Genomic DNA, 13,646 nt, shown 5'->3' on the forward strand with positions numbered 1-13,646 from the left:
ATTGGAGTGAGAGTCTGGAGAAGATCCAAGGCAATAGGGTTCTGAGAGAGGAGTGCGATGCCAGGCAGCACTTAATGGATAGGAGAGCAGGATCACACCAGCAAGTATGATCCTCAGCATGAGGTGCAGTGTTATCCCTCCCACTGATTCACAAATAAAACAAGACCCTACGTTGAAACTACAAGTAAAGACCTCAATGTTATTGTTTAATAGGTGAGGAGAAATTTATTCACCCAGAGAATGGTCAGCCTCTGCCTCAAAGCAGTTGAGGCCAAAACATTTGTTTTCAAGAAGCAGTTAGACATAGCACTTGGTGTGAAAAGGATCAAACGATATTGGGGAAGGGGGGATCAGGCTCTTGAGTTGGCTGATCAGCTATGATCATCATGAATGGGAAGTAGGCTCAAAAGGCTGCATGATCTACTCCCACTGCTATTTTCTATGTGAGTATGGGTGCAATTCATCTAATTGGAAACAAAGTTCCATAGCAAGCACGATTAGCCGTGTGTTCCCTGGGGACTCATGTTGAATAAGGGGCCTCAGTGATGAACGCTCAGCCGAGGCCACACATAGCCTCATTTTGTACACTGAGGAGCTCCATTCGCCGGAACTCCCCATTGTAGCGAGAGATCGTGATGTCATTTTTAATTGGCATTCCGATCACCAAGGAATGGGACCCCGGAGACCTTGGGCGAGTGCCCATTCTAGCTGGTAATGCCACCTGGGCAACTTGGCATTGCCAGGCTGGCATCAAAATGGCATTGCCATGGTGCCAGGCTGGCACTTCCAGGGCACCCCTCAAAGGGCATGCAGCTGGGGGTCTCCGATCCCCTGGGTGACCCCCACAAGTGCTGTTCTGTCTGGTCCCCATTTGTGGAGAACAGTACCAAACGACACTCACCCGAGGTCTCCGAGGCGGAGGGGATAAATCCCAAAGCCTCAGGTACCTCGGGAATCTGCACATTAGAGTGAGACTAGCTGTCTCGCTTTAATACGCAATTTGCCAAAAAGTGATGCTGCCCACATTGGGAGGAATTTACATCGCAACATCTTGCTAGATTGTGGCAATTGAATCGCGCCATATTATTTATAATAGTTTAACTAAAACTATGTTAAATGCACAACATAAATTCAGTTTGATACTGTTGTATTATAGTTCATTTGAACAGTTTGTATTTCTGGCTCTGACTTAGAAATCTTTCCAAATTACTTCATAGCGTGGGTCTTCTAAGCATTAATAAGACAGCCTGAAATATCCAAGTTGTTCTATTTTTAGAATCTGACCTACTCTCGATTGAATTTGTAGCACAGCAGAATGCTAGATGGTTGAATATTTTTCAGGGTGAAGGCCATACCTTTAATGTGCTGGCAGCAGTTCCAGGGTACTCTCTCTGATCTAGCTTTGTCCACCTCTGCATGAATTTTTGCACCATTGGATCCTCATAATTGACAAGCTGGAAGCCAGTGACATTGACTCCTGTCTCGATGAATTTATCAAGAACGAGATCAGAGAAGCCCTGCAACGAACAAAAAAGACGGGCATAATTCAACCACTGAAACAAAATATTGTGTCCCACAAGCTTTATGGATTTTTTCCCCCTACAACGCCTTGATCATTTAAAAAAAAAAATTGTGTTATGTTGGCTCTCCGGATGGCTCCTCTGGGCACTTACATAGATCAGAAACCCCCCGGTTTGATCCCTAGCTGCTGTTGTGTTGGCTCGATCTCAGCCAGGATAGGAGGCTTTAGCCAGACTAAGGAAGGAGAACAAAATCAATCGGAGTTTCTACCTCAGTTTGCCACCCAGGATCTTTCTGGATCGTGCTATGACATTGACATTGTCAGTGATCGGATTAACTGTCAATCCCCATCCCCTAAAACCTGAACCCTGTAGCTCTGCAGGTGCAGAAATGTAATTGCAGAGCAGAGGAATGACAGTAGCCATTTCACCATGTTTGCTTTGTCCTGGAGGCTATGGCTAAGAAATGTGTCTCTCGTTGGAACCTGATTCACACATTTGAGTGTCCTACCATCTGCTTTAAGCACCCATCCTGGGTTTTTGGAAGTTTTTTTTTTCTTTTTTTAATTTTTCCAATTAAGGGGCAATTTAGCATGGCTGATCCACCGACCTTGCATATCTTTGGGTTGTGGGGGTGAGACCCACGTAGACACAGGGAGAATATGCAAACTCCACATGGACAGTGCTCTGGGGCCAGGTTCGAACCAGGGTCCTTGGTGTCGTGAGGCAGCAGTGCTAACCACTCCACTTCCGTGCCACCCTTTTTGGAAGTTGTTTGCTGCCGAGGCCAATGGAGAAGAAAACTGGGGGTGGTGTAAAATAGGCTTCTGATTGGCTGCATTATTGCCAATTTCATCCTCCATTTAGTCCCCGCTGTTAAGCATCTAACATGCTTTAAAATGATCCCAGAGTTTCTGCCTCATCTGAAGCAACATTCCATGTTGATTCACAGGATTTATCCATCTTTGTGGGTAACAGAATTGGTTTTAAATCTTATTCAGTAATAATAATCTTTATTGTCACAAGTAGGCTTACATTAACACCGCAATGAAGTTACTACGAAAAACTCCGAGACGTCGCATTCCGGCGCTTGTTCGGGTACACGGAGGGAGATTTCAGAATGTCCAAATGACCTAATAGCACGTCTTTCGGGACTTGTGAGAGGAAACCGGAGCACCCGGAGGAAACCCACGCAGACACGGGGAGAACATGCAGACTTCGCACAGGCAGTGACAAAAGCCGGGAATCAAACCTGGGACCCTGGTGATGTGAAGCAGTAGTGCTAACCACTATGCTACCGTGCTGCTAATAAAGCAGCAATTAGGAGAAAGGATTGAGCATGAAAACACTGCAGTTCTATGGATATAATGCAGTCCATGCAGCTGATTTGCTGTCTGTGATAAAATGGACAGCAGCCTGAATTTTAGGCCTGATAAAAATTTGGACACTTTCAATTAAGAATTGGACATTTGAAATTAAACCACAGTTGGCTCCAGGCAGGCCTGATAGGAATTCAAACAGCCAGGTTCAAATCCGCTGAACGGAGGAAGACAGTCGGGACTAGACTGAGCCTGCCTTGTCAACAAGATATCAGGAGATAATCGGTCCCATTCAAATGGATCAAATGTTGTGGATTGCCCAGGTAAAACTAGACTTTCTGGCACCCAGTTTACCACATGTGGGGTGGAAATCTCCCCCCACCACGCCGGGTGGGAGAATCGCCGGGGCGCCGCGCATGTCCCACCACGCCGCCCAGACACCCGCACGCGATCCCCCCCCCCCCCCCCAAACCGGCACGGTGAGAATCATGGCTGGCCGCTCAGAGAATCGCCGCTCGCAACGGGCGAATTCCCGAATTCCCGCTGCTAAAATGCCTGTCCCGCCGGCGTAGGTTAAACCACCTACCTTACCGGCGGGACAAGGCGGCGCCGGCGGGCTCCGGGGTCCTGGGGGGAGCGCGGGGTGATCTGACCCCGGGGGGTGCCCCCACGGTGGCCTGGCCTGCGATCGGAGCCCACCGATCCGCGTGCGGGCCTGTGCCGTGGGGGCACTCTTTTCCTTCTGCCTTCGCCACGGTCTCCACCATGGCGGAGGCGGAAGAGACTCACCCCACTGCGCATGCGTGGGAATGCCGTCAGCGGCCGCTAACGCTCCCGTGCATGCGCCGCCTGGAGATGTCATTTCCGCGCCAGCTGGCGGGGCACCAAAGGCCTTTTCCGCCAGCTGGCGGGGCGGAAATTTGTCTGGCGCGGGCCTAGCCCCTCAAGGTTGGGGCTCGGCCCCCCAAGATGCGGAGCATGCGCGGGTGACTTCATTAACGCGGTGCCGGCTGCGTCATTTACTCGGCGCCGCATTTACGCGGCGCCAAGGCCCGGCATGCGTAAATGACCCGACGCCGCTCCTAGCCCCCCGGGGGCGGGAGAATAGGGGGCTGGGAGCGGGCTCCGACGCCGGAGTGAAACACTCCGGTTTTCACTCCAGCTTCGGCACATAGACTCCCGATGGGAGAATTGCGCCCATGGAGTACAATTACGTGCGGACAATACACCTAGAGATGGACTCTTGGGGATGGGCTCCTGGTGTCCTGCAGAGTTGCAATCACCAACTCCATTGGGAGTTGTGACCCCTGCCCGGAGACGTCATTGGTGACGGACCAGAGAACTTTCAGGAAAGGCACAAAGAGGGGCATAAAGATCAACAACCAGGGCCCTCCTCAACGAAGACTTGGCACCGAGGTACCAGACAAGATTTAATGACAGACCAGAGGAAGGAGAGAAGCAATGTGCGAGACTCAGCTTCGCGGACGAAGGCCCTGAGACAACCAAAACTCAGAGAATTGGACTCACAGCCCAAGTGAGTTCATCGGTACGGGTAGTGTTAAGAATCTTGGAATTATTATTAGTTGGGATAATTTAAGGCAGATAACTGTTTTATTGGGATTAATAATGAATTTGGTTGAATCATAAACTAGGCGCCGGAATGTGGCGACTAGGATCTTTTCACAGTAACTTCATTGAAGCCTACTTGTGACAATAAGCGATTATTATTATTATATTATGTATTTGTCCTTTCTTCACCTCGCAAATAAGGGCACCTGAGTAAAACATTTGAGTAATAAGCTGGCCAAAGTGTCTGAGGTTTTATTATGCCTTACCAAGGCCCACTTATAAAGTCCCAGGAAAACTCGTGGCAAGTTTCACCATTATACCACTCTGTGATAGATTCATTCACATATGGAATTTCCCAGGAAGAATGACTATGTTATCAGACAGTATCAAGAAATTATTTCAGAAAGGGTATAGGACATTCCTGGTAACCACAGACCATTCAGTTTTGCACCATTGTTGGGTAAGGTTTAAGAAACAATAACCAGGAGAAAAAAAATCAACTGGCACTTGGAGAAGTTTGAGTTAATGAAGGAGAGCCAGCACGGATTTGCAAAAGGCAGATCGTGCTTGAATAATCTCTTTGAATTTTTTAATGAAGTAACAGAGAAGATTGTTGAAGGGAAAGCAATGGATGCAAAACCAAAATACCGTGGATGCTGGAAATGTAAAAGTAAGAACACAAAATGCTGGAAATACTCATCAGGTCAGTCAGCATCTGTGGAGAGAAGCAAATGCTTCAGTTCGTTGATGACCCTACATCAGAACCCAGGATCTGACTGTGATCTCAACTCCATGTTCTGTCCACCCACGATAACCTCTGACTCCCTTGTTAGTCAAGAACCTTTCTACCTTGGCCTTAAAAATATTCATTGATCCGGACTCCACTATACTTCTGTAAAGAGAATTCCAAAGATTCACGGCCATCCGAGAGAAAGAAATTCTTCTCATCTTTGTCTTAAAGGGTAACTGCTTATTTTTAGTACGAAGTCTTACAACACCAGGTTAAAGTCCAACAGGTTTGTTTCGATGTCACTAGCTTTCGGAGCGCTGCTCCTTCCTCAGGTGACTGTTCCAGAAACACATATATAGACAAATTCAAAGATGCTAAACAATGCTAGGAATGCGAGCATTAGCAGGTGATTAAATCTTTATAGATCCAGAGATGGGGTAACCCCAGGTTAAAGAGGTGTAAATTGTATCAAGCCAGGACAGTTGGTAGGAATTTGCAGGCCAGATGGTGGGGGATGAATGTAATGCGACATGAATCCCAGGTCCCGGTTGAGGCCGCACTCATGTGTGCGGAACTTGGCTATAAGTTTCTGCTCGGCGATTCTGCGTTGTCGCGGGTCCTGAAGGCCGCCTTGGAGAACGCTTACCCGGAGATCAGAGGCTGAATGCCCTTGACTGCTGAAGTGTTCCCCGACTGGAAGGGAACATTCCTGCCTGGTGATTGTTGCGCGATGTCCGTTCATTCGTTGTCGCAGCGTCTGCATGGTCTCGCCAATGTACCACGCTTCGGGACATCCTTTCCTGCAGCGTAGGAGGTAGACAACGTTGGCCGAGTTGCACGAGTATGTACCGCGTACCTGGTGGGTGGTGTTCTCACGTGTAATAGTGGTATCCATGTCAATGATCTGGCACGTCTTGCAGAGATTGCCATGACAGGGTTGTGTGGTGTCGTGGTCACTGTTCTGAAGACTGGGTAGTTTGCTGCAAACAATGGTTCGTTTGAGGTTGCGCGGTTGTTTGAAGGCAAGTAGTGGGGGTGTGGGGATGACCTTGGCAAGATGTTCATCGTCATCAATGACGTGTTGAAGGCTGTGAAGAAGATGACGTAGTTTCTCCGCTCCGGGGAAGTACTGGACGACGAATGGTATTCTGTCGGTTGTGTCCCATGTTTGTCTTCTGAGGAGGTCGGTCCGGTTTTTCGCTGTGGCGCGTTGGAACTGTAGATCGATGAGTCGAGTGCCATATCCCGTTCGTACGAGGGCATCTTTCAACGTCTGTAGATGTCTGTTACGCTCCTCCTCGTCTGAGCAGATCCTGTGTATACGGAGCGCTTTTCCATAGGGGATGGCTTCTTTAATGTGTTTAGGGTGGAAGCTGGAGAAGTGGAGCATCATGAGGTTATCCGTGGGTTTGCGGTAAAGCGACATGCTGAGGTGACCGTCCTTGATGGAGACGAGTGTGTCCAAGAATGCAACTGATTTTGGAGAGTAGTCCATGGTGAGTCTGATGGTTGGATGGAACTTATTAATGTCATCGTGTAGTCGTTTCAGTGATTCTTCGCCGTGGGTCCAAAGGAAAAAAATGTCATCGATGTATCTGGTGTATAACGTCGGTTGAAGGTCCTGTGCGGTGAGTAGGTCCTGTTCAAACTTGTGCATGAAGATGTTGGCGTATTGGGGTGCGAATTTGGTCCCCATGGCTGTTCCGTGCGTCTGGACGAAGAACTTGTTGTCGAAGGTGAAGACGTTGTGATCCAGAATGAAGCGGATGAGTTGCAGAATTGCGTCTGGGGATTGGCAGTTGTCGGTGTTGAGTACTGAGGCTGTTGCAGCAATGCCGTCGTCATGGGGGATGCTGGTGTAGTGTGCCGAGACGTCCATTGTGACGAGGAATGTTCCTGGTTCAACTGGTACATCGATGACATTTTTTTCCTTCCGACCCACGCCGAAGAATCACTGAAACGACTACACGATGACATTAATAAGTTCCATCCAACCATCAGACTCACCATGGACTACTCTCCAAAATCAGTTGCATTCTTGGACACACTCGTCTCCATCAAGGACGGTCACCTCAGCACGTCGCTTTACCGCAAACCCACGGATAACCTCATGATGCTCCACTTCTCCAGCTTCCACCCTAAACACATTAAACAAGCCATCCCCTATGGACAAGCGCTCCGTAGACACAGGATCTGCTCAGACGAGGAGGAGCGTAACAGACATCTACAGACGTTGAAAGATGCCCTCGTACGAACGGGATATGGCACTCGACTCATCGATCTACAGTTCCAACGCGCCACAGCGAAAAACCGGACCGACCTCCTCAGAAGACAAACATGGGACACAACCGACAGAATACCCTTCGCCGTCCAGTACTTCCCCGGAGCGGAGAAACTACGTCATCTTCTTCACAGCCTTCAACACGTCATTGATGACGATGAACATCTTGCCAAGGTCATCCCCACACCCCCACTACTTGCCTTCAAACAACCGCGCAACCTCAAACGAACCATTGTTTGCAGCAAACTACCCAGTCTTCAGAACAGTGACCACGACACCACACAACCCTGTCATGGCAATCTCTGCAAGACGTGCCAGATCATTGACATGGATACCACTATTACACATGAGAACACCACCCACCAGGTACGCGGTACATACTCGTGCGACTCGGCCAACGTTGTCTACCTCATACGCTGCAGGAAAGGATGTCCCGAAGCGTGGTACATTGGCGAGACCATGCAGACGCTGCGACAACGAATGAACGGACATCGCGCAACAATCACCAGGCAGGAATGTTCCCTTCCAGTCGGGGAACACTTCAGCAGTCAAGGGCATTCAGCCTCTGATCTCCGGGTAAGCGTTCTCCAAGGCGGCCTTCAGGACCCGCGACAACGCAGAATCGCCGAGCAGAAACTTATAGCCAAGTTCCGCACACATGAGTGCGGCCTCAACCGGGACCTGGGATTCATGTCGCATTACATTCATCCCCCACCATCTGGCCTGCAAATTCCTACCAACTGTCCTGGCTTGATACAATTTACACCTCTTTAACCTGGGGTTACCCCATCTCTGGATCTGTAAAGATTTAATCACCTGCTAATGCTCGCATTCCTAGCATTGTTTGGCATCTTTGAATTTGTCTATATATGTGTTTCTGGAACAGACCTCTGCATTCACCTGAGGAAGGAGCAGCGCTCCGAAAGCTAGTGACATCGAAACAAACCTGTTGGACTTTAACCTGGTGTTGTAAGACTTCGTACTGTGCTCACCCCAGTCCAACGCTGGCATCTCCACATCATGCTTATTTTTAAACTGTGCACCGAGTTCCAGTCGCACTCACAAAGGGAAACATCCTCTCAGCATTCAACCTGTCAAGTACGCTCAGGATCTTATGTTTCAATAAGATCCCCTCTCAATTTTCTAAACTCCAATAGATACGAACTCAACAAGTTCAACCTTTCCTCGTAAGATACCCCACCCATCCCAGGTATCATCCCAGGTGAACCTTCTCTGAATTGCTTCTAACGCATTTACATTCTATCTTAAATAAGGTACATCATACTTCAGAAAGGAAAGAGAAAATGCTGGAAAATCTCAGCAGGTCTGGCAGAATCTGTAGGGAGAGAAAAGAGCTAACGTTTCGAGTCCAGATAACCCTATGTCGAAACATTAGCTCTTTTCTCTCCCAACAGATGCTGCCAGACCTGCTGAGATTTTCCAGCATTTTCTCTTTCATTTCAGAGTCCAGCATCTGCAGAAATTTGCTTTTTTACATAGTACTTCAGATGTGGTCTCACCAGTACCCATTATAGCTGTAGCAAAACATCCCCAATTTTATAATCCATTCACCTTGCAATAGACAATAACATTCCATTTGCTTTCCTAACCACCTGTTGTACCTGCAGACTAATCTTTCCTGATTCATTTACCAGGACACTCTGGGCTGGATTCTCCACTCCCACGCCGAAGTGGCCGCGCCGTCGTGAATGCCGTCGAGGTTCACGACGGCGCGGAACGGCCCCGGTCCCGACCGATTCAGGCCCTGACAATGGGCCAGGATCGGGGCCGCGTCATCTACACGCGCCAGGCCTTGTCGCCCGCGTAAAAGCGGCGCCGCATAGATGACGCGGCCGGCGCCGCATAACGGGCGTCATCCGCGCATGCGCGGGTTGGCCGGCGCCAACCTGCGCATGCGTGGTTGCTGTCCTCTCTAAATCTGCCCCGCAAGAAGATGTCTGACGGATCTTGCGGGGCCACGGAAGTAAGGAGGTCCTCCTTCAGAGAGGACAGCCCGACGATTGGTGGGCACCGATCGCGGGCCACCCCACATTCCAGGTGAAGCCCGGTGCAGGATCCCCCCTCGCCCCCCCACAGGCTGCCCCCCCCCCAGCGTTCACGCACCGCCCACGACTGCAGCGACCAGGTGTGGACGGCGCCGGGGGGAACCCGCCTTTTTGGCCTGGCCGCTCGGCCCATCCGGGCCTCAGAATAGCGGGGGGTGCCGGAGAATCGCCATTTTGGGTGTCTCCGGCGATTCTCCGGCCTGCGGCCCGTGAAACTCGACTGGGCCGTTCCCGCCGCTTGGGAGAATCGCGGGAGGGCGTCGGACTGGCGTCCTTGGAAATTTTGGCGGCCCAGGCGATTCTCCCAACTGGCGTGGGAGTGGAGAATCGTGCCCCAGATCCCTCTGTATCTCAGAATTCTGCAATCTCGGGCGATATTCCCCTACCCGCCCCGCCACATTTCTGCCCCGACCGGCCGGCGGGAGTCTCCGTAACACCGGCCGGTCAATGGAGTTTCCCATTGTGGGGCAGCCCCACGCCGTCGGGAAACCCCCCGGCGCCGGCAAACGGAGACTCCCGCTGGCGGAGAATGATGCCCCTCTTTCTATTTAAATAATATACTGTTTTTCTATTCTCCGAAATCGACTCCAGTGCAGTCGATTTCGGCGGGAGAACAGCTGGTGAGTCAGTTTCAGCGGGAGCAGTGCGGAAGTGGCTGCTGGGAGGTAAGTCTGTCCTTTAAAAGCACTTGTCTTTGCAGGGGCAGGCCAGTCGATTTCGGCGTGAGAACAGCTGGTGAGTCAGTTTCAGCGGGAGCAGTGCGGAAGTGGCTGCTGGGAGGTAAGTCTGTCCTTTAAAAGCACTTGTCTTTGCAGGGGCAGGCCAGTCGATTTCGGCGGGAGAACAGCTGGTGAGTCAGTTTCAGCGGGAGAAGTGCGGAAGTGGCTGCTGGGAGGTAAGTCTGTCCTTTAAAAGCACTTGTCTTTGCAGGGGCAGTCCAGTCGATTTCGGCGGGAGTGGAGCTGGCTGGTTAGTCAATTTCAGCAGGAGCTGAGAATTTTTTTTTTTTAAATTAGTGTTTTAGGCGGGAACAGGAAGTCGACCCGCGGACGTCTGGGAAGACCCTCACCAATAAATTCTGGTGGAGAGGAAACCCGAGACACTACACGTGTAGTGTCTCCCACCCGCCCTCCTCCTCTAACCTAATAATAAAACCCATTGGTCTGAGGTAAGTACCATATTTTATTATATTATTATTATTTTTTATAAAAAATGTAATTTAGTTGTTAGCCAGATCTTGGTAGAAAGTTAGAGGAATGGCAGGGAAGGGAGTGCAATGTTCCTCCTGCAGGATGTTTGAGGTGAGGGATGCAGTTAGTGTCCCTGCTGATTTTACCTGCAGGAAGTGCTGCCATCTCCAGCTCCTCCAAGACCGAGTTAGGGAACTGGAGCTGGAGTTGGAAGAACTTCGGATCATTCGGGAGGCAGAAGGGGTCATAGATAGCAGCTTCAGGGAATTAGTTACACCAAAGATTGGAGATAGGTGGGTAACTGTAAGAGGGACTGGGAAAAAGCAGTCAGTGCAGGGATCCCCTGCGGTCGTTCCCCTGAGAAACAAGTATACCGCTTTGGATACTTGTGGGGGGGACGACTTACCAGGGGTAAGCCATGGGGTACGGGCCTCTGGCACGGAGTCTGTCCCTGTTGCTCAAAAGGGAAAGGGGGAGAGGAGCAGAGCATTAGTAATTGGGGACTCTATAGTCAGGGGCACAGATAGGAGATTTTGTGGGAGCGTGAGAGACTCACGTTTGGTATGTTGCCTCCCAGGTGCAAGGGTACGTGATGTCTCGGATCGTGTTTTCCGGGTCCTTAGGGGGGAGGGGGAGCAGCCCCAAGTCGTGGTCCACATTGGCACTAACGACATAGGTAGGAAAGGGGACAAGGATGTCAGGCAGGCTTTCAGGGAGCTAGGATGGAAGCTCAGAACTAGAACAAACAGAGTTGTTATCTCTGGGTTGTTGCCCGTGCCACGTGATAGTGAGATGAGGAATAGGGAGAGAGAGCATTTAAACACGTGGCTACAGGGATGGTGCAGGCGGGAGGGATTCAGATTTCTGGATAACTGGGGCTCTTTCTGGGGAAGGTGGGACCTCTACAGACAGGATGGTCTACATCTGAACCTGAGGGGCACAAATATCCTGGGGGGGAGATTTGTTAGTGCTCTTTGGGGGGGTTTAAACTAATGCAGCAGGGGCATGGGAACCTGGATTGTAGTTTTAGGGTAAGGGAGAATGAGAGTATAGAGGTCAGGAGTGTGTCTACTTCAATGCCAGGAGTATACGAAACAAGGTAGGGGAACTGGCAGCATGGGTTGGTACCTGGGACTTCGATGTTGTGGCCATTTCGGAGACATGGATAGAGCAGGGACAGGAATGGATGTTGCAGGTTCCGGGGTTTAGGTGTTTTAGTAAGCTCAGAGAAGGAGGCAAAAGAGGGGGAGGTGTGGCGCTGCTAGTCAAGAGCAGTATTACGGTGGCGGAGAGGATGCTAGATGGGGACTCTTCTTCCGAGGTAGTATGGGCTGAAGTTAAAAACAGGAAAGGAGAGGTCACCCTGTTGGGAGTTTTTTATAGGCCTCCTAATAGTTCTAGGGATGTAGAGGAAAGGATGGCGAAGATGATTCTGGATAAGAGCGAAAGTAACAGGGTAGTTATTATGGGAGACTTTAACTTTCCAAATATTGACTGGAAAAGATATAGTTCGAGTACAATAGATGGGTCGTTTTTTGTACAGTGTGTGCAGGAGGGTTTCCTGAAACAATATGTTGACAGGCCAACAAGAGGCGAGGCCACGTTGGATTTGGTTTTGGGTAATGAACCAGGCCAGGTGTTGGATTTGGAGGTAGGAGAGCACTTTGGGGACAGTGACCACAATTCGGTGACGATTACGTTAATGATGGAAAGGGATAAGTATACACCGCAGGGCAAGAGTTATAGCTGGGGGAAGGGCAATTATGATGCCATTAGACGTGACTTGGGGGGGATAAGGTGGAGAAGTAGGCTGCAAGTGTTGGGCACACTGGATAAGTGGGGCTTGTTCAAGGATCAGCTACTGCGTGTTCTTGATAAGTATGTACCGGTCAGGCAGGGAGGAAGGCGTCGGGCGAGGGAACCGTGGCTTACCAAGGAAGTGGAATCTCTTGTTAAGAGGAAGAAGGAGGCCTATGTGAAGATGAGGTGTGAAGTTTCGGTTGGGGCGATGGATAGTTACAAGGTAGCGAGGAAGGATCTAAAGAGAGAGCTAAGACGAGCAAGGAGGGGACATGAGAAGTATTTGGCAGGAAGGATCAAGGAAAACCCAAAAGCTTTCTATAGGTATGTCAGGAATAAGCGAATGACTAGGGAAAGAGTAGGACCAGTCAAGGACAGGGATGGGAAATTGTGTGTGGAGTCTGAAGAGATAGGCGAGATACTAAATGAATATTTTTCGTCAGTATTCACTCAGGAAAAAGATAATGTTGTGGAGGAGAATGCTGAGCCCCAGGCTAATAGAATAGATGGCATTGAGGTATGTAGGGAAGAGGTGTTGGCAATTCTGGACAGGCTGAAAATAGATAAGTCCCCGGGACCTGATGGGATTTATCCTAGGATTCTCTGGGAGGCCAGGGAAGAGATTGCTGGACCTTTGGCTTTGATTTTTATGTCATCATTGGCTACAGGAATAGTGCCAGAGGACTGGAGGACAGCAAATGTGGTCCCTTTGTTCAAAAAGGGGAGCAGAGACAACCCCGGCAACTATAGACCGGTGAGCCTCACGTCTGTAGTGGGTAAAGTCCTGGAGGGGATTATAAGAGACAAGATTTATAATCATCTAGATAGGAATAATATGATCAGGGATAGTCAGCATGGCTTTGTGAAGGGTAGGTCATGCCTCACAAACCTTATTGAGTTCTTTGAGAAGGTGACTGAACAGGTATATGAGGGTAGAGCAGTTGATGTGGTGTATATGGATTTCAGCAAAGCGTTTGATGAGGTTCCCCACGGTAGGCTATTGCAGAAAATACGGAGGCTGGGGATTGAGGGTGATTTAGAGATGTGGATCAGAAATTGGCTAGCTGAAAGAAGACAGAGGGTGGTGGTTGATGGGAAATGTTCAGAATGGAGTACAGTCACAAGTGGAGTACCACAAGGATCTGTTCTGGGGCCGTTGCTGTTTGTCATT

At 49.8% G+C, this 13,646-nt stretch overlaps 1 protein-coding gene across 6 annotated transcripts in view; it reads right to left on the reverse strand.

Annotated features, from left to right (window-relative positions):
• Nucleotides 1-13,646, reverse strand: part of gria3b (glutamate receptor, ionotropic, AMPA 3b) — a 626,694-nt gene that overhangs the window by 360,299 nt on the left and 252,749 nt on the right. For all 6 annotated transcript variants that reach the window (XR_011946682.1, XM_072505636.1, XM_072505635.1 and 3 more), the window contains exon 6: nt 1,356-1,517. Coding sequence is in view for 5 of the 6 variants with exons in the window: in XM_072505636.1 (XP_072361737.1) it covers nt 1,356-1,517 (162 nt within the window). In the remaining variant the exon portion in view is untranslated. The remainder of the gene's footprint in view (nt 1-1,355; nt 1,518-13,646) is intronic.

This window comes from Scyliorhinus torazame, chromosome 5 (genome assembly GCF_047496885.1).
Source record: "Scyliorhinus torazame isolate Kashiwa2021f chromosome 5, sScyTor2.1, whole genome shotgun sequence".
Classification (NCBI taxonomy): Eukaryota; Metazoa; Chordata; class Chondrichthyes; order Carcharhiniformes; family Scyliorhinidae; genus Scyliorhinus; species Scyliorhinus torazame.